Below are 26,150 nucleotides of genomic sequence, written 5' to 3' on the forward strand. Positions count from 1 at the left end.
GAGATATGGTGCTTGAAAGTGGAAGATTTGATGTGATTTTCAGGTATTTCACCAAAACTGGCAATTTTGGGAAAGCACTGCGACTCTGTAGTTTGGAGTAGAAAGACATGGGTACCAATTTTGAATTCGCCCGAATGTGTACTTTCCAAAAATATATGGTTTTGGGGGGTCAATGTATTTTTGTGTGTTTTTACCCCACAGAAAATGCAGTAATCGTGTTGAATTTTCAGTAGCTAAAGAGACCTCTGGGGCAATCTCTATGCACTGACGTCCTTATGGGGTCTCTAAATGCCAGATACAGTGCTGATCCTATGCACAATGGGCATCAAACTGTTCAGCGGACCCTTGGCTTTCATATTTAGGGTGTGTTTTCTTGGTACCTAATGTTATGTGGGAGATATGGTGCTTGAAAGTGGAAGATTTGATGTGATTTTCAGGTATTTCACCAAAACTAGCAATTTTGGGAAAGCACTGCGACTCTGTAGTTTGGAGTAGAAAGACATGGGTACCAATTTTGAATTCGCCCGAATGTGTACTTTCCAAAAATATATGGTTTTGGGGGGTCAATGTATTTTTGTGTGTTTTTACCCCACAGAAAATGCAGTAAACGTGTTGAATTTTCAGTAGCTAAAGAGACCTCTGGGGCAATCTCTATGCACTAACTTCCTTATGGGGTCTCTAAATGCCAGATACAGTGCTGATCCTATGCACAATGGGCATCAAACTGCTCAGTGGACCCTTGGCTTTCATATTTAGGGTGTGTTTTCTTGGTACCTAATGTTATGTGGGAGATAAGGTGCTTGAAAGTGGAAGATTTGATGTGTTTTTCAGGTATTTCACCAAAACTAGCAATTTTGGGAAAGCACTACGACTCTGTAGTTTGGAGTAGAAAGACATGGGTACCAATTTTGAATTCGCCCGAATGTGTACTTTCCAAAAATATATGGTTTTGGGGGGTCAATGTATTTTTTTGTGTTTTTACCCCACAGAAAATGCAGTAAACGTGTTGAATTTTCAGTAGCTAAAGAGACCTCTGGGGCAATCTCTATGCACTGACGTCCTTATGGGGTCTCTAAATGCCAGATACAGTGCTGATCCTATGCACAATGGGCATCAAACTGTTCAGCGGACCCTAGGCTTTCATATTTCGGGTGTGTTTTCTTGGTACCTAATGTTATGTGGGAGATAAGGTGCTTGAAAGTGGAAGATTTGATGTGTTTTTCAGGTATTTCACCAAAACTAGCAATTTTGGGAAAGCACTGCGACTCTGTAGTTTGGAGTAGAAAGACATGGGTACCAATTTTGAATTCGCCCGAATGTGTACTTTCCAAAAATATATGGTTTTGGGGGGTCAATGTATTTTTGTGTGTGTTTACCCCACAGAAAATGCAGTAAACGTGTTGAATTTTCAGTAGCTAAAGAGACCTCTGGGGCAATCTCTATGCACGGACGTCCTTATGGGGTCTCTAAATGCCAGATACAGTGCTGATCCTATGCACAATGGGCATCAAACTGTTCAGCGGACCCTAGGCTTTCATATTTCGGGTGTGTTTTCTTGGTAGCTAATGTTATGTGGGAGATAAGGTGCTTGAAAGTGGAAGATTTGATGTGTTTTTCAGGTATTTCACCAAAACTAGCAATTTTGGGAAAGCACTGCGACTCTGTAGTTTGGAGTAGAAAGACATGGGTACCAATTTTGAATTCGCCCGAATGTGTACTTTCCAAAACTATATGGTTTTGGGGGGTCAATGTATTTTTTTGGGTTTTTACCCCACAGAAAATGCAGTAAACGTGTTGAATTTTCAGTAGCTAAAGAGATCTCCTGGGCAATTTGTATGCACTAACTTCCTTATGGGGTCTCTAAATGCCAGATACATTGGTGTTCCTATGCACAATGGGCATCAAACTGTTCAGCGGACCCTTGGCTTTCATATTTAGGGTGTGTTCTTTTGGTACCTAATGTTATGTGGGAGATAAGGTGCTTGAAAGTGGAAGATTTGATGTGATTTTTAGGTATTTCATCAAAACTGGCAATTTTGGGAAAGAATTGCGACTCAGTAGTTTGGAGTAGAAAGACATGGGTACCAATTTTGAATTCGTCCGAATGTGTACTTTCCAAAAATATATGATTTTGGGGGGTCAATGTATTTTTTTGTGTTTTTATCCCACAGAAAATGCAGTAAATGTGTTGAATTTTCAGTAGCTAAAGAGATCTCCTGGGCAATTTGTATGTACTAACTTCCTTTTGGGGTCTCTAAATTCCAGATACATCGGTGATCCTATGCACAATGGGCATCAAACTGTTCAGTGGACCCCTGGCTTTTATATTTAGGGTGTGTTTTCTTCGTACCTAATGTTATGTGGGAGATAAGGTGCTTGAAAATGGAAGATTTGAGGTGATTTTTTAGAATTTTCATAATTTTTTATAGAAAATGCTAAATTCAGTAAAGCATTGCCGTTTGGTACTTAGGAGTTGGAAGACATAGTTACCCATTTCGGATTCGTCAGAATGTGTAGTTTTCAAAAATGTATGGTTTCCTGGGGTAAACCTAATGTTCCAGGATTTTTGGCTTTGGAATGTAAAGTGTGCCGTATTCTGCTGTAATGCTTTGAAAATTTAGTAATTTACTGCTGGGAGTTTTTGATCTATAGAAGTCAGAAATCTCAATAAAACTATACATATCAGGTATTGGCACGTTCGGGAGACATGAGGCTTTCCAAATCAGTTGAATTTTTGTCCATAAAATAAAATGTGTTTCTGGTAGAAATCCTTATATCATGAAAAATTGCATTTTTTCTTTTTTTTTTTGTATTTCAAGCTCTAAATCTTGTTCCAGAAGTGGAAATACACAAAAACTCAGGTAGATTTGGAAAGCTCAGGTTCTCCTGAAAAAAACAATATATAGTTTGCCTAACTTAACTTAACCCTGCCCCCAATAAAAGCCCCTACATTGAGAGAGCACAGAATGTTCACAAAACGTCTGGCACTGGGGGGAACTGAAATGACGAATTCGGCTGGCACTTAAAGGGTTAAAGGGTTTTACATTTAACTTCATAATGCAGGTGTATGACATCATTAGTCATAATTTTCAATAAATGTGGTACAGGTATAAGACCCATTATCCAGAATGCTTGAGACCAAGGGTATTCCGGATAAAGGGTCTTTCTGTAATTTGGATCGACATACCTTAAGTCTACTAAAAAATCAATAAAACATTAATAAAACCCAATAGAATTGTTTTGCATCCAATAAGGATTATTTATATCTTAGTTGGGATCAGTTATAAGGTATTGTTTTATTTCTACAGAGAAAAAGGAAATTGGTTTTAAAATTCTGAATTATTTGATTAAAATGGAGTCTATGGGAGACGGGCTTTCCGTAATTCGGAGCTTTCTGGATAATGGGTTTCCGGATAAGGGATTCCATACCTGTATAAACAAACAAAATGACTAAAAACATGTTTCACACAGTCCTAGGGGCACATTTACTAATCCACGAACGTCCGAAAAGCGTCCAAATGTGTTTTTTTCGTAATGATCGGTATTTTGCGTTTTTTTTCGTAAATTGTCGCGACTTTTTTGTAGCTGTTACTACTTTAGTAGCGTTATGACTTGAGCGAATTGTCGCGACTCTTTCGTAGCCGTCGCGCCGAGTACGAAAGTTTCGGATTCATTCAAGCTTCAGTATCGTGACTTTCCTTGGGCCACGTTGGAGCTGCAGAGTGCCATTGAGCCCTATGGGAGGCTTTCCTTGGGCCGGGTTGGAGCTGCAGAGTGCCATTGAGTCCTATGGGAGACTTTCCTTGGGCCAGGTTGGAGCTGCAGAGTGCCATTGAGCCCTATGGGAGACTTTCCTTGGGCCAGGTTGGAGCTGCAGAGTGCCATTGAGTCCTATGGGAGACTTTCCTTGGGCCAGGTTGGAGCTGCAGAGTGCCATTGAGCCCTATGGGAGACTTTCCTTGGGCCAGGTTGGAGCTGCAGAGTGCCATTGAGCCCTATGGGAGACTTTCCTTGGGCCAGGTTGGAGCTGCAGAGTGCCATTGAGTCCTATGGGAGGCTTCCAAAATCATGCTAAGTCTGAAAGGTTTGCCCGCCGTTCACGAGCGCTCAATACGAAAAAGTCACGAGAATATACGAGCAAGTCGTAACGGCTACGAAAAAGTCGTAATGGCGACGAAAAAATCGCAAATAATACGAAAAAGTTGCAAAATGTTCAATTCCAATCCGAATTTTTCCCATTTGGATTCATGGATTAGTAAACGTGCCCCTTAGTTTGCGTAATAGCCTCTTTACTTTCGGGTCAAATTTGAAGAGGCTTTGATAAGAATTGTCTGCCACCAGGAGAACGTCTCTTTTAGTTCCCTGGTACAAGTCAGAACTCCAAGCAGAAAATATAAATGACTTCATTGGAAATACTGTTAGCTAGGGTGGCGGTATGCATGGTAACAATGTTTTTTCTGTACCATAATTAGGAGGTGTGAGCAGTGACATACCAAATTGGAATTTCCGCTACCCCCAATTTACCAGCCGCTTTCAACTAGGTTAAGTTACGCAAACTCATCTCTCCAACCAGGCTACGTGATGCGTCACTGCGCGTACGTACGTGTAGTTGTGACGCTGGTCTGGCGTGATGAGACGTGGTTGGTGGAGTTCGTGTGAGAGTTGGGGCTGCGGGTAAGAGCCCTGAGGGAGGCGTGAGTATTTATCTGGGTGTCAGTGACAATTACAACATTTGGCAATATTATGCCTGTGATTTGTGTGCTCTACCAAATACATACTTACAGCTGACTGTTTACATTCTCCATTAACATTCTCGATCTTGTTTAAATAAAATGTACCATAATTAGTGCATCGCACCAGGAGAGCCGTAATTCAGTACCACTGGGACTGCTTTTCCTTTCCATATTACAGATAACATCTAGATAATACTCCCTTTCATAGATGGGGTATCTGTGCTGCCTACTAATTTGCTAGGGAGATATGTTCTGTTCTGAGTTTACTGTCCACCTTTCTGAAAGGTTAATCAATAAGATCCAATGGGAATTTCTTTTCTACAATCCTTTTTATTAATAGGGCCCTGTTAATTAAATCATAAACTGGTCCATACTTTCTACAGAGTCTAAAAAAATTGCCACAATGGGTGGATGGAAACTATGGTATCTCATGTATGGATTAGTATTAGTTTGTGTTTTTAATCTTCCCTCATTGTGTCAAATCCAAACAATTGACCTGTTTTACTGTCCATTAAGATCCATTTGGAAGAATGATCTTTGTTATTAAACATAAGTATTACAGTGCCATTTTTGCATAACAATGTTGCACTGTAATTAAACTTCAGTAGGGCACATATAGTGCTGTTTAAATGTTTATAGCTACCGAAAAAAATTGTCATTATTTGGTCTGATTAGGTACACTCTGACCAATCAGGTGCACTCTCTGATTGGTTAAACAATGAGAGTATGAAGGCCATACACAATATAACTACTCTTCCGATGATTCAGGAAAAGAAGAGAAGCTTCAGCACCTCTTCACTTTTTCACATGCTGGCATATATAGTGGATTAGGTGATTTAATTTTCAAACATGCACAATTTCCTGAATTGAACAGTATCCATAGTGCATGGATCATGGTTAGGATCTGTGGGGCACCATAAACATACCGTAATACAAATGATATTATTGGTACACCACCAATGTGCGTATATACTATAATATGTGTGTATATAGTCTTGTTTGGCATACCATGGGTCGATAAGTAGTTTGGTCATTATAATTATTAATAAAATGTTTAAATTTGCAAATCTCTATTTGTTTTAAGATAAGAATATGTTGCCCACACCCATATATCCACATGTTGGCCATGGTATTTTCGCTGATGTTTATGACCCTGCAGAAGATACATTTCTTTTACTCGATGCCCTGGAGAAAGATGCAGAGGAGCTTAAGTCCAGGTATGAAATGATAGCCAGCTTGTTTAGGCAGGGTTTATTTTCTTATTTATATGAAAGCATATGTACTTCTACAGGTATCGGATCTATTATCTGGAAACCCATTATCCAAAAAGTTCCGAATTACAGAAAGGCTGTCCTCCATAGACTCCATTATAAGCAAATAACTTTTTAAAAATGATTTCCTTTTTCTCTGTAATAATTAAACAGAACCTTGTATTTTAGTTGGGATCAAGTTCTATTAATTCTTATTGGAATCAAAACAATCCTATTGGGTTTATTTAATGTTTAAATAATCTTTTAGTGGACTTAAGGTATGGAGATCCAAATTATGGAAAGAGCCGGAAAACCCCAGGTCCCGAGTATTCTGGATAATAGATCACATACCTGTATAAGGTAGACACACAGTCATTTTGAGTTCACACATAAATTACAGCAAATTTGGTTAGATTAGTCTTTGTATAAGGCATTGAGGTCCCTGTGGTATACTGAACAATACTCTCTTCCAGACATACATTTGTGAATAAAATTGTGAATGTTGTGAATTCACAATATATCAGATAGACACGTACAATTCATCACTTCAGAAGGCATGGTTTAACTGCTCCAGTGGCACTGGCCTTTACAGAACTTTACCTGACAATTGGCAATGTCCATGGTGACTAGACTTGCGTGCAGTTGTGTACCCATAAAACCCCATTTTCTTGATGAATATTCTTTTGAACTCGGTAGTAACTTCCAACTGAGAAATATCTGAAATACTTTTGGCCATATAGTGTATTCTAACCCATCTGTCAGCATTCAAAAACACATCTTGTTTTAACATACATTTTTGCGTCTGTGAAAACAGTGTCTCATCTTATGAAATACTTGTGAAAAATACATTGTGCTGTGCTATTTTGTTTTTCAAATTAACTCCTTGTACTAAATGTTTGCACTACAAATAAAACCAAGAACAGTCTGGAACAGCACCACCTGTATTTTTATTTAAAATGCCTTTATTGCACACATCTTAGGGCATTACAGCAACATTTTAGGCCATGTGTGGCCTTTTATCAAGCTACAAATAAAACCAAAATCATATTTTGTTTTCATTCTCACTGGTTTACATTATGAGATAGAAATTTAGTATGAATTTAATTCTTGGCTTTCTTGCAGAGTTGGAATTAGCCTTGAAGTGGGCTGCGGGTCTGGTGTTGTCTCTGCATTTATTGCATCACTTATTGGACAGAAAGCTTGGTACCTGTAAGTGGTTGTCACTTTTAGTGTTAAACAGAGGCCATCCTTTTTTGCTTTCACAATTGCTGATTTGACATTACTGTAATCCAATGAGTACAATCCATGTCGATCACCTTGCTGATATTACATGGGATCAATAAGAGGAGAAGGAAGCCTAATCAGTATAATCTAGGTGTCCCAGAAGGAATTGCACATGCACAGTAGAGTAATATTAGACATTTTACCCTGATGCACAAGCCCAAGCTCAGAATGCCTGGAAATAAGGTATGATGGTGGGGCTAGGCAATTTTTCTTAAAAGGAACACCAACCCTGGAAAAATAAACTTGAATTGACTTTTGAGGCACCTAACATTTTGACTTGTCCTCCCAGTGAATAAGGGTTTTCATGTCCTTTAAGATTTTATTTAATATTTATATATTAATATATTTAACAAAATCATGTAAACTGTGGCTGGGCTTCTCACCGCTGTAGCGTCTGCTTTGTTGATTATTACAGTTCTGCTGCGTCTGTCCTTATTTGTGCATAAAACTGAAACTATTACATGCTAAAGTAACACATTTAGTTGAATTAAGAAGGGGTGAGTGATAAGTTTTTAATTGTTACAATGACATTTAAAATGTATCCATTAATGAGATTAATGAGCCTACATTTTGTTAATGAGTTTATGGGCTGTAGCTTTAAATGTCCAAAGTTGCAATACACAAAACAACTCTGTAAATAAAGATAACCAGTAACATATATGTGTTGATATTTATATTGTATTCTCTCTGTAAGCAGTTTCCCTATTGCAGATGTACAGATATCAACCCTGTGGCAGCTTATTGTACTTTAGAGACCGCCAGGGCCAACCAGTTACACATTGAGCCAATCATAACAGACTTGGTAATGAAATAATCTTTGAATACTTTCAGTGATCATATTTTTAACTATAGTATGCATGTTCATGTTATAGAACTTGGAATATGATATTTTGCAGTTATAGAAGAAAAAAAACAGGTTAATATTAAAAGGGTTGTTAATATGATAGTATGAGGTAGATCATGCATAAAAACTAGGTTTCTTGCCAGAGTCTCCTGTAGGCTGCCAGTTCATACAGGGGATACCTAATAGCCAATCATGGCTCTTATTTGGCACCCTGGAACTTGCTCCCCAACACTTTTTCCATTGGAATGTGGCTCACATATAGTTGGAAAAAGAAGGCAAATAATTCAAAAACTAATATAAATAAAAAAATGCAAACCAACTGAAAAGTTAACATTTACTCATTCTATGGGCTAAACTACACAGGAGATTTTGTAGGATGGTGTCAGACTGACAAAAAAACTTGGATGTAGTTGCAATGGTTAAAATATAAAGGGACGGATAGAAAAATCTGATGTGTAAACTATATATCAACTTTTGACATCCGTCACAATGTCTTTATTCAACGAGATAAAATCGTATAGTTCCTGACAGACTTTCTCTTCTCATTGGAATACACTGACTGTCAGATGGAGACACATGAACAAAACACTTTGCAACTTTATCTGATCTGATTTTTACATTACAGCTTGTAGAGATCAGATTTTGTAGGATCCTACAGAATCTTGTGGTGTTGCATGACAAGATCAGACAAAATCTCCCTTGGAGTTAAGCCCTAAAACATACTAAAAGTTAATTTTAAGGTGAACCACCCCTTTAATAGGCTCATTCACAAATCTTATCAATGCCTATGCATTATTACATACGGCAAGTTCCTCATTGGTGGTAACAGGTTGATTTACACCACAGCATGGTGGCAGATAAACAGTGCTTCCATGCTACGATTCCAGTGCTCATTAGGGGAAAAAAGGGGCTAGATGGCCAAAACTGTACTTTTTATTAGCAGTAAAGAGAACAAAGGAGGTTTTAATGTTGATCCTGGACATGCACCTTGTGTAAGAGCTAGGGGGTACCTAACATTTTGGCACGCCCGAGTGATTTAAACTTTCCTTTAACTAAGATGTTATAAACTATGCAGAAATTATCATGACGTAACATCAGACCTTTATACATACCTGAAACAGCTTTGTAGATTGACTCTTGGATATTCTTCTTTACACAGGTTACTGGGTTGTTACCACGTTTACAAGGACACATTGATCTTCTTGTTTTTAATCCACCCTATGTAGTTACACCCCCAGAAGAGGTAATGTGTCAAAAACACATGGGTGGTTGTATTTTTGCAAAAGTGAGGTTGCTCTATGTGAATCAAAGGCTTTTGCAATGATATAACATTGTGCCCTGATCGGAGTGACCTGTGACATGCTTTTGAATGTTAATCTGCTATTCTGAGTCGTTCTTCCTTTCAACTCTAGGTTGGAAGCCATGGAATTGAAGCTGCATGGGCAGGAGGCAAAAATGGTCGAGAAGTAATGGACAGATTTTTCCCATTTGTTCCCAAACTCCTTTCCCCAACTGGCATCTTCTACTTGATTGTTTTAAAGGAAAACAATCCTGGTAAAGACAATACAGCTTCATATTTTATATACAGCAGAAAATAGCAACTGGTTTTCAGAACAGGTGTAATCTAATGGTGGATGACATTATAAAGGATTTCATATTTCTGCTGGTCTTCAAGTTAGTGTACCCAGCTAGTCCCAGTAAAGGTGATAAGGACAGTAAAGAAACAGAGACAAACACAGTTAGACATAACAGTGCTGAATAGACCATGCAGAAAACTGCATTAGCATTGCATTCTACCTCTACCATTTCAAATGTTATTCTTGAACCAGCAAATTTATTTTTTTTTAGTTGCAATGTTGGTGGGTAGGCGCCATCTGAGTGCATTGTGCCTGAGTCTGAGCTTTCAGAAGGAGCCAGCGCTACACATTAGAACTGCTTTCAGTTAACCAATTGTTTCTCCTACTCCAATGTAACTGGAGGAGTCCCAAGCTGGACTTGGATTTATTACTTTCGAGTGCTATTTTGATAACTAACACTAGGTGAGGAATGAGAGCAAAATTAACAATACAGGGTGTCAGGGAGCTGCTATCTTGCTGCCTTCCCATTGTTCTGCTGATTGGCTACTGGGAGGGGGGTGATATCACTCCAGCTTGCAGTGCAGCAGTAAAGTGTGACTGAAGTTTATCAGAGCATAAGTCCAGTCACCTGAGAAGCTAAAGGTTGGCCCGATTTGGCAGCTAATCGCCCTGTGTATGGGCACTTCCGAGGGGCCTGCCCGACCAATATCTGGCCTGAAATCAGCCAGATATCGATTGGACAGGTTAGAAAATCTATTCGGATCGGGGACCACATCAGCTCATCGCATTGACTTCTCCTATACCCGTTGTAATCCGATTGTTTGGCCCCAGGGCCAAACGATCGCATTACCCTGGATTCTCCCGATATCGCCCACCCATAGGTGGGGGATATCGGGAGAAGATCCGCCCGCTTGGCAACACAACATGCCAGTGTATGGGGAGCTTAAGAATATGGCTAGCCCCATGTCAAATTTAAAAATTAAATAAAAAAAATGTTATATTTAGATGTAGATATCTGACTGATCCTTGGTCTACACTGGTCTTCCCACATAGCTACTGACACTTAAGTTAACTACTGTCTGAAGTTCACACCAAAACAGCAGGCACTCATGGATCCCACTAACAGGTTTGTGTAAAAGAAATGCAAATTTTATTATATGCCAGCTAAGGACATAGCCTTACACGTTTTTTTAATCGTAGGCTGGCAATTAAGTGTTTTATGTACAAAACGTTTAAGGCTATGTCCTTTGTTGGCCTGCATTTCTTTTACACCATGGGTGGCTGCTGTTTTGCTTGTGGTATGATCCTCCTCTTGCTGTAGGTCTGGGTCATGTACACCTGGACCCCACATATACTTTGGTAATATGTACTTGAATACTAAAATGTTTAAAATGGATTTTTACTGTCTGAAGTTGGCAGCAGATATCTGCCTGTGTATGGCCAGCTTTGGTCAGCTGAAAATTCCTGATGTTGTCTATAAGCAGTAGTATAGACCCACATTTGAACTATTTTATATTTGCTTACATAGTATGTTACTTTTTTCCTTTGTAGATGAAATACTGGAAAATATGAGGATGTACGGGCTGATAGGATCCAAGGTTCTCTGCCGACAGGCCGGAAGGGAAAATCTATGTGTTCTAAAATTCTGCAGATTGTTGAAAGCACCTTAAGTACTTTTTAAATTGCTAGGAAGTACGGATTGGATTGTTCATTGATGATTTATCCTCTGTGAGGAATTTCTGCAAGTACAGATTAGGGACTGGTTGTCATATGTTCATCTCTGCACTAAAGTTTGTAACACATGGGTGCATTGGAATGTGCTAAAATATGGTATAGCCTCATGCCACAAAGAACCATCTGAATCCTGCTTGAATATCAATTAATGCAGCAATGTTTTGATATAGGCAAGCTCAGTAGGAGTCCCTACCCCTGCTGCTTACAAAAAAACTGTTACAGGAAATTTACATATACAACATATATTAGGTTTCTTCAGAGCATAGAATCTGCCTTGCGTCTTGTTGCAGGACATATTTTGTAAAAGCTTTATAACCCCTGTTTAACCAAGGGATCCCCAGATTTTGCTGGACAATAACATCTTTCCCTGGGGCATCGCTGGGCCAACAACAAATGTGTTCAATTAATTGTTTGCAAAAGCTAAAAGTATTGAGCCTTGAAAAGCTACTTTCTGCTTCATTTTCTAATGTCCTGTGATGTGTCAATCAAACCCTGATTTCAATTCAGATTAGAAGCTGCAGGAGAATTTAAAAATTAAGCAGACAAGCATCATTCGACTTACCTAAACAACTTGGAGCAAATCTGCCTGGAAGAAAAGGCCAAAATGCACGCAAAGCTGCAACATACTTACAGCAAAGACACAGGGCTTATTTTTTCACCTGGACAGTAACCTATTTTTGCGGTCGTTTTTCCTTTCACCTGCTGAAAACAATCTAATTCCTGATTGGTTTCGATTGGTTATTGCCCAGGTCCGAATTTGGCCAGTGTTCATTAATGTGCTCCACTGCATTCTAGTGACTTCACTTTAAATTTTTCAGGTCAGGGGAGTACTGCTCCTTTTGGGCTTTGTATGCATGATGAGTGTTCCTTTCTGTGCTTCCCTGCATAAGAGCTTCAAGTGAAATTTATGTTCCTTATGTCTAAATTGGTGGATTCCTGCCCTTTTCTATGTGAAAATGTCCTCTATTATATTTATAAAGAGCAACTGTGTTTTTATACATTTCACTATTCGTTTTCCCTGTCTTTAATAGTAAAGGACTAATAAAACTAGAAAGTGATTACACTTTATTTCCATTTAACGTTGATATCTGGTTGCTAAGCTTTGGATCAGATACACATATGGCAGGAATAAGGGGCTGATTATCAAATACTGAACTAAAAAATCCTGAAGGATATTAATATTTTTCCCATTTATTAAAACGTTCCTAACTTTTAGGAACTTTTTCAGGGAAGTTATATCAAGTTGACAAATTTATCAAAGCTGATCAGTTCAAATCTGTCAGTTTGTCAGAATGTGCCATGAGCAGCTGAATGCCAGTATGATCTGTCACAATTTGATTAATTGATCCAGTATCATTTTTTTTTTTGTCAAATTGTGTCTTATATTGAAATATAATCTATGATTATATATTAGTCATATGTCACCAATGACATTTTGAAGAAAAAAATACCTGTTTTGGCTGGTATGGGCCCATGATATTCACGTTCTCTCCTATTCATTTTGCAGTTGCTAAGGTAATTAGCTTTTAAAATTCTAAATTAAAAAAAAAAACTTAAATAAATGAAGACCAGGTACAAAGTTTCTTTTAGTAATAACTAATACTAAAATTATTTCAAAAGGTGAATGACCACCTTCAGTTTTGCCTGAAAGTAAAAAAGGTTTGTGCATGACACATGGGGTAAATTTTGGTAATTTCCACTGCATTTTTTTAGCTTGTAAAAACACTCCCACCCTGTTTTATTGTCTTTTTTTTTTTTAAAGTTTTTATTTTTGCATTTTTCAACTTAACATAAAAATACAAAAAGGACAATAATCAGAGGGGAAACAGGGTGAAAGAATAAGGAAGAGGAAAGAGAGGCAGAGTGTAGAGCTGGGGAGATAGGAACCAGTTTATCTTCATTGTTGTGGTATACTGTCTATGGAGTTTTCTGGGGTTTCATGGAAGATCAACCAAGGGCCCCATATTGAATGAAATTTTTTTGGACAACCACGTGCGAGGTAGGTCAGCTTCTGGTTGGTAAGGGTATTATTTACTAGAGTTCTCCAGAACGGTAGGTTTGGGGGGACCAAGGATTTCCATTGTAAGAGAATGGCTTTTTTGGCATAGTATAGAAGCTGGAGGTAGCAGAGTCTGGAGTGGTGTGCGAGACCTAGGTCCTCGGCCACTCCCAGTAGGCAAACAATTGGTGATAGAATCCGGGGAAAGCTTAGGGCATCAGAGATGTAGTTAACGATTTCTCGCCAATAGTTTTGCACAGCTGGACAGCTCCAGAACACATGCATATATGAGCCAGTGTCTCGGTCACATTTTATACAGGTATCTGGGGTGTGGGGGAACATCTTGGAAAGCCTGTATGGCGTAAGGTATACCCGGTTAAGGAACTTCATTTGTATATTGTTTTATTGTCTTTAATGAGAATCAAGTCAATGTACTAGCATGGTCTCACTGCCTAAAAATGTACCGTAGAGCCTGTGCTGGTGCGTTCAATCAGTACTCCTTATCATGAATGGGAGATTTCAGGAGCAATTTTGGGTATTTCAACACATTGGGGCTCATTTATCAACACTGGGCAAATTTACCTGTGGGCAGTAACCCATAGCAACCAGTGATTCGCATTATTTAGCAAGCTGCAGGTCGAACAATGAATGCAACAGTCTGATTGGTTGCCATGGGTTACTGCCCATGGGCAAATTTGCCCAGTGTTGATAAATGGCCCCCATTGTTTTTCAGTGGCAAAAACGCTCAAAAATCACACAGATGAACATTAAGTCTTTTATGGGTTTTACTTTGCAGCAGTGTAATAGTTGCACTTAAAATGCTTTTTAATTTGTGTTAATTTCATGAGAATACAGACTCATGTTAAGGATCTGCAGATCGCATTTATGAAAAAAAAAAAAGACCATATAAAATGCCTTGAAATTTATTGTAAGCACCATTTTTCAAAACTATTTATTAGCATTACAAGAAAAATGCAATGTCTTATAATACTGGGTGATCACAATTAGATATATTTACACTGACATTTGTCTAAAAGCCTTCCCTCCCACAGTCAGATTCACTTTCCTAAATGATGAGACTCAATTCTTTGCAGATCTGACTACATAAAATTTACTGTTATTCTTTTATAAAAAGTTTGAAGAATGCGCTCCTGTATTTAACCTTTAATTACAGAAAAAAAACAAGTTTTAGTTCTAAAATCATGGTATCTGAGACCACCATTGTCAGCATAACCTCATTTGCTTTGAGATAATAACTAAGCTAAAAGGGGAAGTTCACCTTCAGACATTTTGCTTTATTTGGATTTGCAATTGTTTTCTATTTTTCTTTGGTATTTAATTTAGTTATTTTTGAGCTAAACAGGGAAATTAAAGTGATTTAATGTTTGGTCCTTGCAAGCCTAGATAATTAGATTCCCAGTGCAGATACCCCCCTGCATAATGGACTCCTGCTAACATAACAGTTATAAGAAAGGAGGAAGGGCAAGGGGTTGTATATTATATACCTCACGAGGACCAAATATGGAGTAGCTTTAGTTTGCCTGTTAACCTTAAGCCCTATGCATTGCACTTATGTTGAACTAGGTTGTAGACTGCTAATGCTGTCAGTGACTGTCATACTAGATGCACAGAGCTGTTTTACCTGTAATCCAAAAAAACTGGGTTTGGTGCATCCCTAATTCTCACCCACACTATACCCTTGTTTTCTCCTTGGTCTCTTGTTATCATTTCAGAGCTGCTTTATGTTTATAGACCTCTGTGCTACCTTTCCATATAAAAGTGCTGTTATGAAGGTTCTTTCTTTACCATATCAGGCTCGTGCACTTGCATTTCCTTTCTACACACCAGAGTCGTCACACAAGTGCTTTCTCTGGTTGTTTCAAATTCACTTGCTAGCAGTCATACTCAAGTGTGCGAGTGACAAGTTAAAAAATTTCCTCCATCACATCTCTAGTAATGTACTAAATCTGTAGTGCGAAGCACAACCCCCTGAAGGGAAATGGTGAGTAAGGCAGATAACCAAGGGCTATAAAGGGGTCTAGAATGACAGCTTAAATAAACATTAAACATTTTAAGTTATTACAATATAATGTACAGTTGGCTCTGCACTGGTAAAACTGGTGTGCTTCAGAAACTACTTATAAAAACAAAGCTGCTGTGTAGCTATTCAAGTTAAAGTAGGGCTAAAGGTCACAGAGGTTTAATAGCAGACAATATATAAGCTCTGTAAAACACCACTATATTTTACGGAGCTTATCTGCTATATAACCTGTGCATTTTCTTTTTTTCAGACCCTAAAGCTTGTTTATAAAAACTATAATAATGTTTAAGCAAACACACCATTTTTACCAGTCCAGGGCAACATGACATTATATTTTATATTACAGGTATAGGATCCATTATCCAGAATACTTGGTACCTGTGGTTTTCCAGATAAAGGATCTTTCCATAATTTGGAGCACCAATACTGTCTGCTAATCATTTAAACATTAAATAAACCCAGTAGGATTTCTTTGCCACCAATATGGATTCACGCAGCTTAGTTATGATTACGTACAAGGTAGTATTTTATTATTACAGAGAAAAAAAGGAAGTAATTTTTTTAAAAATTACAGGCCTTCTTGTTATTTGGAGCTTTCTGGATAACAGGTTTCTTGATAAGCAAACCCATTCATGTACTTTAAAACACTTTCACTTTTAAAGTTGTCCTTCCAATAGGCACATAAGACATTAAGAATAACTCCCCTCAGAAGCAGAACTCTGAAAAGGGACATGAACAAAAACATAATGGTGTCTAAATTCTAAATTACTTAAAAGCAAAACAAAGAATGGAAGCCTATTGTAAATATAATTTATTATAACTATAAATAAAGCAAAATGTATGAAGGTGAACCTACCCTTCAAATAGCAATGATAAGCAGCCACATACCAAACAAATAAGATTAGTTTCAGAGGCACAAATATTCATTTTACTGAATGTTTGTATGATCCTAGAGATACTATTCTAGATATGTGGGAATATCAAATTCAGGCTGTAAAAGTAGAATGACTATTTACAAAATCAATTTAATTGCTTTATTACACCATGTTATATTCCAGGAGCCTAAATTTAGCATTTTCATTTCTTTGAAATATTTTTTCTTTTTTATTCCATTGACCTTTTCTTAAAAAAAAAATTTACATATAGATACTCCTAGTCTAGAGATTTTCTTTACTTTCAAATTTCAAAATAAAAGCCAATGTTTTATGTGATACCATAAGCAGGGCACAAGCTTAAACTGCAATGCAGAAAATAATGTGGCAGCAGAGTCCAAACAGCTTCATGATGTGTTTTTTAAGTTTCTCTCTAGAACACCAGTTTCAATGGTTTGTACAAAACTAGCAATCTACATAAGTTAATAACTGGAGTTCCTGAGAGAGGGGGGGGGGGGGGGGATAGGGTGCGATTTCCAGTATTTTCCTCAAGGTTTTGCTCTTTGGAAGAAAACCTAGAAAAGAAAATGAAGATTGTGAGGTTTTAAAAGTGACACTAAAACAGCAACCCTCCAGCTGATGCCAAACAGCATTCTTGTGAAAGTGATGGCAGGAAGTTTAGACTGCTGGATTTTCTTACCTTTAGGTAGTTTTTAAAAACTTTTGCATCAGGTTGTTGAAGGGCTTGGCAAAACTCCTGCGAATAAAATGAACGATAAGGAAGAGGTTAGCATGACTGCCCGAGTATTCTGATCTAATGGTTCTGTGACCTATCTTTAAAGGAGAAGGAAAGGTTAAAACTAAGTAAGCTTTAGGTCTAAGTAAATACAGCCATAAGCACTCACAGAAATGCTGCACTGAGTTCCCTGTCAAAAGATTAGTTGTGTTTGTTTTCCTCTGCCAGAGACACACAGCTCTTTGCTTTCTGCTCTTTCCTGCTCCCCCCTCCCTCAAGAATGCTAAAAACTCACCCCCCCCCCCTTAGGAATGTGGATCTGAGCCAATCAGCAGGAAGCCGACTCATAGTCTAACTAACTGAGCATGTTCACTTGGTCTGGGTTTCTGTGCAGGAGCGAGGCATTATGGGAACTTCCTTTACACAGCTCAGCGTTTTTTCTTCCTGTTTGGCTTCTGAACTTCTGAATGGGAGAAATATGGGGAGACTTAAGGGCACTATTGAGACAACTGAAGTTATGCCTGCAGCTTGAGATTAACAGAGAATTTAATTTTGCAGCCAGTACTCCAATCCTCATGCGCACTTACCTAGTTGCTACCTGAATTTTTTTTATAGGTACCTACAAGGTACTCAACATATTGCAGGACCCCACTTTGGGGGATAGCAAAGCGCATTACCCATAAGATGCTGTAACTTTACCAAACAATGTTCCAGTAATGCCATCTGGAGACAGGGCAAAGAAGCCAACTAACTGTCAGGAGAAATCATCCCATTTCTACTATATAAGAGGAGTCACAATTTCCTTATTGATTGCCTTGCCTCCAATTATGGTTGAGTTTACTCTAGAAGTCTAAACTGACAACTAGGACAATATTTATGGGAAGAGCTCATACCAAAGAGTACACAAAATTATTTTACGCAGCCTTAGAATCAGTTAGAGTAAGCTTTGTGGTAAGTACCTACACCAAGTCCCAGTTTGACTGTCATTTACAGTGTGATACAGGGCACTGTTTTTATATATCTATAGCCTTAATATTAGCTAAGGGGGCCCTGAACAAAATTTGGACCACCATGGTTGCTTGAACTGAAAAAGTCTATCAACAAGTATTAGGAGAATGCTCCCCGTGTCCCAATGTCTTAGGAACAATTAATTACCTGAATAATTTCTGGTGCTACCTGTAGAGATGGCAGGTACTCTTGCTGCAGATACTGAATGCATTCTGGCCCCTAATTACAAAAAACAAAAGTTAACAAGCAATACTAAATTGTATGGTCACTGATATGAGGCGCTCATTAAAATATGCCAAGTGGTTAACAAATCACTACAGAAAGGTAAAGCTTTTAGCAACCACAAAGCAAATAATACACCACACTCATACATGAGGAAGGAGACCACCCATGTAACTTGTGTATATATTTGTTTGTTATATATAATACACACGTTTGGAAATTTAATAACAATTACACTGCCCTATTGATGCCATAACATTTGCACAAATATACAAATTATAGCAACAAAGCCTAATCCTGCTGAGCATTGTAAAACAAAAAAGCCATTTCAGTTTAAGATAGGGTCATTAAAAACCTACCCTTTTGATATAAATCGTTTTCATTGTTACAGCACATTCCGATAAAGCCTGAGAACAGAAGATAAAAAAAGTTTGATGGTTTATATTAAAGAAAAAAGAAGCAAAAGCTGGTGTTCTGCACGTCAAATGACAGTAGAGCACTCCTGTTTTAGTATGATGGGGTCTAGGTTTGCCACATGAATTTCAGAGAGCGCCAAAAGAAAAAGTGTCTAACAATAGATCTGACAACAAGTGGTAAACTGCACTAGCATCCCTTTACCATGATAAATGCTATAAACAGAATATTAGAACTGGTCCCAATTAATCCAACCTCATTTTCCTTGAAAAGCCACGGATCGGCTGCAGTTTGCCTAGCATGTATTTTCTGACACAGCTCGTTTCTCTTAAATCTTCTCTTAAAGTGCAAGGCAATTTTTATTTCTTCTTTCTTTTAGAGAGGTGAAACTATACGTCCAAAAATTAGGCACCCACTGGTGTAAAATAAGTCACAGTCATGGGTCCGCAGAGAGGTGACCTTGCCATGCAGTATTAGTACCACAGAGACTCTATCCGCACACCCTAGCACTCCAAAATTATATGCCCGGTGCACACTGCTGGAGGGATCGGCACCCTCCAAAATCTGTACAACCACAAAAAATGCAAATGGCACTCAGGGCTACAAACAAGGGAAAACCCTTTTAAAGGAACAGTAACACCAAAAAATGAAAGTGTATAAAAGTAACTAAAATATAATGTGCTGCTGCCCTGCACTGTGTTTGCTTCAGAAAGTCTACTATAATTTATATAAATAAGCTGCTATGTAGCCATGGAGGCAGCCATTCAAAGGAAAAAAGGCACAGGCACATAGCAGATAACAGATAAAACACTATTGTATTCCACAGAGCTTATCTGTTATCTGCTATGTACCCTGTGCCTTTTCTCCTTTTTTCCAGCTTGAATGGCTGCCCCCGTGGCTACACAGCAGCTTATAATATAAATTATAGTAGTGTTACTGTAGCAAACACACCAGTTTTACCAGTGCAGGGCAACAGTGCATTATATTTTTATTACTTTAAAGCTCTTTCATTTTTTAGTGTTACTGTTCCTTTAAAAGTTTATTGCAGAGGCACCTTCGCAATAAACTTTTAAAAGGGTTTTCCCTTGTTTGTAGCCCTGAGTGCCATTTGCATTTTTTGTTTTTTGTGCTTGCCATGCAGTATGTAATAATTCATTAAGCTATTCTGCACCAATAAAATTAAATAAATTTGTTTTTAGTGGATAACTTTATTTCTCAAAACTGGATTCATATTGGTAATTGCCTTCTGGAACATTTGAATTCTATAAAAAAAAAATGGTCAGCCACCCCCCCCCCCCCCCCCCCCCCAATTAGCTTATTACAGAGTTACATACATTAAAAATTGTTGTAATAGTCATCAAGCTATGACATCAGGAGTTCTGATGACAGCTAAAAGGCAAATGCCTGATGTCATAGCTTGATGACTATTACAACATCTTAACCTGAGTAACCTTCAGGTTGAGTTCCCTAGGGGTCAGCCTTACAGTTTCAAAACACCAAGTCACCAAGAAAGCCATACAGATATCTATGTTTGTTGTTTTAATTGTAGAATGGAATGAAATTTAAAAGTGGTACATGAATTCATTTACCAATACTGTTTGAGCATCTGCAAGATCAAAGCTGGGTTTTAAAGGCGCCAGAAAGCACGCAGGAACAATGTGTTTGTAGACAAAATCTGCAAATCCCACAAGTCCATCTTTGCCACCTGTGAAGGAAAAAGTATCTGTTGTGAACTGAACCAAATGTGATGTTAGAACTAAAAATGAATACAAATTAAAGTTTCTGTTGAGGTACTGGTAAACTTTTGGAGATCTGTGATATAAAAGCCCAAGCAAGTTACTGCTTGGGATAAGTGATCTATTAAAAGATTACAAGTGCTAAACTGAAGACAGTGCAAAGCAAGTATGGTTAGTTATTCAGGAGAATACAGGAAAGCTAAGATAAAAGAAAGAATCCCAACATGTTTAGAAATAAGAGAAGAAGGACAACAAGAAGCAGGAGGAAAGAGGATGGAAATAAAGACATAACATACAATTGTCTGCAATTCCATTAGAAAGACTACTATTGAAAGAAATTGTAAATTCTAGGTTTCATTTTAAAATTATTTGTAAATAGAATTGCTGTTTAAAAGCAGTATATGTGTGGATGGTTACACTTTCTGCTGTGCTGGCTCTGACTCCTGAAATAAAGTTGCAAGCCATATCATTAACAGACCTGAAGGAAAACAGAAGGCCCTGCGAACAAAAAAGGGATAAACCGTGCTTTCGGTAGCCAATACATTTACACATAACTCTGGAACCATTGACATTTTGCACAATTCAAAGCAAATTTCCATAATACATTTGTTAAAAAAATAAGTTTTGGTTGGATGATTCCTTTAGATGGAGAAAAAGGCTAAGGGGAACTATCATAAAATCAGAAACTATAGACTGAAAAGCTTATGTAAAATAAGGCATTATGCTAAATATATTTTTCTTTTTTGCACATTTCGAATATCACATCCTTCTTCTGACACTGTTTGGTTTGTGGTGGTACCATATCTGACAGCATAGTTTAGCACCATATGCCTGTAGTTATTTGGCTGATATACATTGTGTAGGGCTCTGTATATGGTGATCCAGTAATATAATTATTTCAGAATGATTATATCACTAGCCAGCAAGGAATCATAATATTACTGGATTACCAGGTGCAGAGCTCTGCACAAACCAGCCAAGTAACTACAGGAATATGGCTCTAAATTATGATCTCAGATACCATCACAAACAAAATGTTGGAAGTGCTGCAATTCATTCATCAAAGTGATTGCACTATTGGCTGAAGCAGGACTGGAACTGGCATATCTAGTGTGTTAACCATTGAAAGATGCAAAAAAGAAAAAAATGTTTAGGAAAACACTTTATTTTACATAAGCTGCCAGTCTATACCTTTTGATTCTTGCTCCTTTAAGAAAAATAAAAGCGAGAAGGTTGATGTTGGAAAAGAGTATTAAATATTTGTTTCCTAATATGTGCATAGCAGACCTAAAAACTTACCCCACAATTCTACCAGTTTTGACAGGATAATGAAACATGTTTTCTGTGCAATGGGATCTGGGTATTCCACAGCTCCTTGGATGACAGTGAATAAGACACGTTCCACATTTTCAGGCCCTGTGATCCAAAAAAACAGACCAGTTTACTTCTGCATTCATGATAAAAGTTAGGTGTCAGGTGTCCTCCATTTTTTTGATATAACGCTCATGCTATATAGTGCTACAACAGGAGCGACAGCCTGGTCAAAGGAGTTAGCTGAACTGGGATACTGAAAGTAAAAATGTTTGGCTGTTACCCAACAGTTATTGAATTCAATACCTACCCTGGTTGGCAATAACCTCACTCATCCCACTGCCACTGACTGTTTGAAGGAAGGCAAAGTAACTTCTCCGTAACATCTGTTTATCTAAAGCAGCAGACTGGTCGTTTTCCTCTGATGGACGGACTAACATCTCAAATATGGCATGCAGAAGTGGCATAAAGACTTGTTGCAAAAATGGCGAAACCTGTGTCTACAGAAAAATCAAGAAAATTAGATTATACCAAAATAATTTGTATAAACTGGTAAAAGTCAGTTTTGTCAGCTTGAATGGCTACTGCCATGGCTTCACAGTAACTTAAGCCCGTGGCAGACGGGGAGATAAGTCGCCCGTGACAAATCTCCCTTGTCGCAGGCGACTAATCTCCCCGAAATGCCATCCCACTGGCTAGAATGTAAATCGGCGGTGGGATGGCATATGCGACGCCGAAGTTTCCTCTCAAGGCAACTGACGATTTTGGCAAATCGCCACGCCGCATATGCCATCTCACCGGCGATTTGCATTCTAGCCTGTGGGCTGGCATTTCGGGGAGATAAGTCGCCCGTGACAAGGGAGATTTGTCACCGGCGACTTATCTCCCAGTCTGTCACAGCCCTTATATAAACTATTGTAGTCTTTCTGAAGCAAATACACACATTTTACCAGTGCATGGTAATGGTACATTATATTTTATGTACTTCAAAATACTTTCATTTTTTGGTATTACCATGTAACAAAGTACTAACTTATTTAAAAACACACCTTAAACTTAGCTGTTATCTGATTGATTAAGGGAATGAATTCTTGCAGGTCCTTTGCTTCACAATCTTTTAGCATGTGCTCTGAGGCAGTAGGGATAAATGGAAGAACTTCCTCTTCCAGACATATGATCATGCGATGAAGAAAAGTCCGCACCCCACCCCTCAAGACCTCTTTTTGAACAGGACAGCTAAGAGCTGGAAGAAATGTTCGTAAACAGTCCAGGTAGACTTCAGAGCAGCCACACTGCTTTACCGTCTGTTTGTTACTAAAAGCTTTGCTTGTACGGCTGCAAATTAAAAAGATAGTTCATGTTTACATAATTTTCATGGCAAGAACTAATAATATAGTTGCTCAAAAAACAGCTCAATTACTCTATAAAGTAAAGCATTTGATGCTATTAGCAGAGGGGTAATACACAGAAGCAAAATGCAATAGATAAATGGCTTTGGCTTGTGTAGCATGACTTGCCAAATGTTTTAATTTATAAGGTCTTACATTGCAAATATTTCAAATGAATTTACAGGTTACATGCCTACTAATATGGCGATGTTATAATCATGTATAATCACTCATTTTGAGACTTTGAAAGCTACCTAGCAAATCCAACTGCATGATTCAGGCAATCGGCCAGCACAGATTGTCGCTCTTCATCTTGCTCCAGCATTAGTTTCTCTAATACGATTTTGAACTTTTCCATTAGTGGACTCAGCAGGTTCCTCATTAGGATGTGTTTCCGGTCTGCAGGGTAATCACTATTTACTATAAGCACCCCCGCAGTTTCATAAATAAAAAGTTGGTCATCGCTAGTTAGCAAGGTCTGAAAGCCATTTTCCTGAATGGAAATTGAAAGAAATTACCAAAGAATTAAAATATATATAAAAAAAAAAAAAATTAGTTTTGAACTACTTATTCACCTTGCTTCAATTACTGCCTTTAACTGTGCCAAATAATTTCCCATTATTTGAGGGAATCATGGAGAACCAACCTAATAAGCATGGGTATCAATTGGTTAAGTATGCCTGGTGTGGCCTCAATTTTTTTTTCCACCCTCGAGAAAACGTCACATGCCCATCTTATGTAAAAATGCTCAACAAAAAAGGCATGGAGGCATAACCTAACAGGTGAGACTACATTCTCATGTCATTTAGGTCAAGGCTAGATTTAGATGGCCTGGTAAATGCAGAGTGCTAGATAACAAAATACATAAACAACTGTGGTGCTATCATATCAGAAACCCTGTATTTGTGTATGTTGTACAAAGGTGAACAACCCCTTTAAGTCTTAGCAAATACTACCACCTGGGGTATGGCAACATGCATTTATGAAAATGTATTCTTTTGATTCTAGCAAACTGTCAGTGCCCTTGCTCAAGTGTTTTTACCTTAAACGGGGTTGGTGGCTATACACCAAGACTCTAGAATATAGGTCTATGTTTAGAAAATCTTTACTTTGCATTCAACCAACCAGTGTAAGATGTACACCAGCAATATACAGCAGGCAAAGTAACAGCTGTGGTTTATTCGGTGTAAAGGTAGTTTTGGCAAAAAAATAATCTTCTATAAATACAGACTTCATCACTGTTCAGCTAATTATATATTTACTTACAGGTGGTGACAGCTCCAGCAGATCTTGTATCCTTCTCAAAATATCTTCAACAAAAGCATTCATCTGTTTGCTAGTTTGAGTGAGAAAGTGTGAAAGAGTGCACCAAATAGCTATTTAAAAAATTAAGCATATAACAAACATTTTGCAATGGGATGCAACTCATCTTTAGGCAACCAGCAGAAGGAACACCAAGATAAAAACACACAGGGGTAATTTACACAATATTGCACCCTTTAGCCCTCATTGTAGTATCACTTACGTCCTGTGTCTTGCCATGCTCTCAACTTTTAACTATATAAAATGGTGCTAATGTGCCCCCCCCCCCCTATTCTTCACAAATACAGCACTACCAAATGCAGGCAACACGTAATGCATGGTGGAGGAATACATGTTCTTGTGTTTCAGACCTGTGGCCCGCAACCCTGACAAGGGGGGGGTAGTGGTCAAAACGTAAAAAACATGACACCTGTATTTTTTGCATTTTACCCCAATGTCAGTAAAGGAGCCATTAGATTTTCCTGCAGGCTGCATTTTGAAACACCAATGGATATGTGCAGCAGTGACATGTAGCTTGGGTATTTTTTAGCCATCATCTACCAGGCAATTGAGCTGGTATGAAGTACCAGTTGGTACCAAGCCACAGGCTAATAAAGCAGTTTGGTTAGGTGTTTATCTCTTTGGCATCTGGATGCTAAATCCAATAAGTCAGCACAGACCACTGAAGAACGTAAGCTATGAGAACATCGCCATTTATGGTCATTTGTTGGTCTCGGTGGAAAATGTTTTGTTCAGTTTGCTTTGATAATCATTCAAAACAAATATTTCAGGGACAACACAAAATCACTGATTGCTTACCAAAACAGTTATTATTACGAGACAGTCAGGTCTTTGCCAGGCAGTAGCACAGATACTATATCAGGTAAGCAGTTAAAGTAGATGTTCAGTTCTAGTATGTAGCAGATGTTGCTTGAGAGGTATGAAACCACAATAAAAATTCTACTGCTGCAGTAGGAATCACCTTGAAAACCCAAGCATTCTCGTAATCATAAGGCACTTACTGAAGAGATTTGACAAATCTTGAAAAAAGGTATGCAGTTCTGCTACGGACTTTGGGACTAGTATGACGAAGACCTCTGTGATCCAAAAATGCCATCTGAAAAAGACAAGGAGTGCTTTCAGCTAAACTACTACTTTGTAATTGATGGGGTTTATAAGAACTAGCTGAGCAATAATGAAGAAAAAGGCATTCAATTTCAAATGACAAATTAGGTTGTTTTGAGACAAAAATTATGATGATGTATTAGTACCATTTCTGCAGAGAATTTCTACATTGCACCAGCTGAACTGCCTGTTTATTCATACACCACTGTGACATTTTTCAGCAGGTTTACATTAAAGTGCTATATTCTCTGCTATTGTTGTACAAAGAAATCTTGGGTGCTTCTGAGGTTGCACAGATTTCTCTACACAGTTCAGGACTGTACAATGCAGCTACAAGACAACTGGCCCAGTCGCAAAGAGTGTCGTATGGTGCCACCCTGCATCATGTTTCCTTCTTATTAGTTCTCCTTTAATAATGCAGCTGCTTTTGAAGAAACAGTGATTTAATTTATTGGTTTCCAGAAAAATCTTAGCAGGTTAACGATTTGGTATTGTATATGAATTAACTCCCCCCCCCCCACAGACAGCCTTTTTTAAAGGGGTTGTCCACCTTTCAGTTTTTAGTATGATGTAG

At 38.1% G+C, this 26,150-nt stretch overlaps 2 protein-coding genes across 3 annotated transcripts in view; one reads left to right on the top strand and one right to left on the bottom strand.

Moving 5' to 3' along the window:
• Positions 1–4,567: 4,567 nt before the first annotated feature.
• n6amt1 (N-6 adenine-specific DNA methyltransferase 1) lies at positions 4,568–12,646 on the top strand. Of its 2 annotated transcripts, none has more exons than XM_002941254.5 (7): positions 4,568–4,694; positions 5,818–5,950; positions 7,106–7,192; positions 7,979–8,069; positions 9,271–9,354; positions 9,524–9,665; positions 11,240–12,646. In XM_002941254.5, exons 2-7 carry the CDS (start codon positions 5,826–5,828, stop codon positions 11,356–11,358), a joined length of 648 nt encoding a protein of 215 aa, XP_002941300.2. In that variant the 5' UTR covers positions 4,568–4,694; positions 5,818–5,825; the 3' UTR covers positions 11,359–12,646. The 2 variants fall into 2 exon arrangements, with proteins under 2 accessions (XP_002941300.2, XP_004912981.2); XM_004912924.4 differs by having other exon boundaries at positions 4,573–4,674.
• A 3,606-nt stretch (positions 12,647–16,252) lies between these two features.
• xpot (exportin, tRNA) overlaps positions 16,253–26,150 on the bottom strand; it is a 31,428-nt gene continuing 21,530 nt past the window's right edge. The window contains 11 exon segments of the mRNA NM_001142243.1: positions 16,253–16,909; positions 17,035–17,091; positions 18,226–18,297; positions 18,660–18,707; positions 20,304–20,419; positions 21,750–21,866; positions 22,072–22,261; positions 22,811–23,096; positions 23,404–23,642; positions 24,416–24,485; positions 25,474–25,568. Of these exon segments, the coding sequence (NP_001135715.1) occupies positions 16,883–16,909; positions 17,035–17,091; positions 18,226–18,297; positions 18,660–18,707; positions 20,304–20,419; positions 21,750–21,866; positions 22,072–22,261; positions 22,811–23,096; positions 23,404–23,642; positions 24,416–24,485; positions 25,474–25,568 (1,317 nt within the window). The 3' untranslated portion in view covers positions 16,253–16,882.

The sequence above is a fragment of the Xenopus tropicalis genome, chromosome 3 (assembly GCF_000004195.4).
Source record: "Xenopus tropicalis strain Nigerian chromosome 3, UCB_Xtro_10.0, whole genome shotgun sequence".
NCBI lineage: Eukaryota > Metazoa > Chordata > Amphibia > Anura > Pipidae > Xenopus > Xenopus tropicalis.

Bases quoted from the DNA above. Each gene is read 5' to 3' on its own strand.
- n6amt1 (XM_002941254.5), top strand. From the start codon at position 5,826: ATGTTGCCCACACCCATATATCCACATGTTGGCCATGGTATTTTCGCT. The intron at 5,951-7,105 runs GTATGAAATGAT...GCTTTCTTGCAG, and splicing joins GCAGAGGAGCTTAAGTCCAG to AGTTGGAATTAGCCTTGAAG. The intron at 7,193-7,978 runs GTAAGTGGTTGT...TCCCTATTGCAG, and splicing joins GGACAGAAAGCTTGGTACCT to ATGTACAGATATCAACCCTG.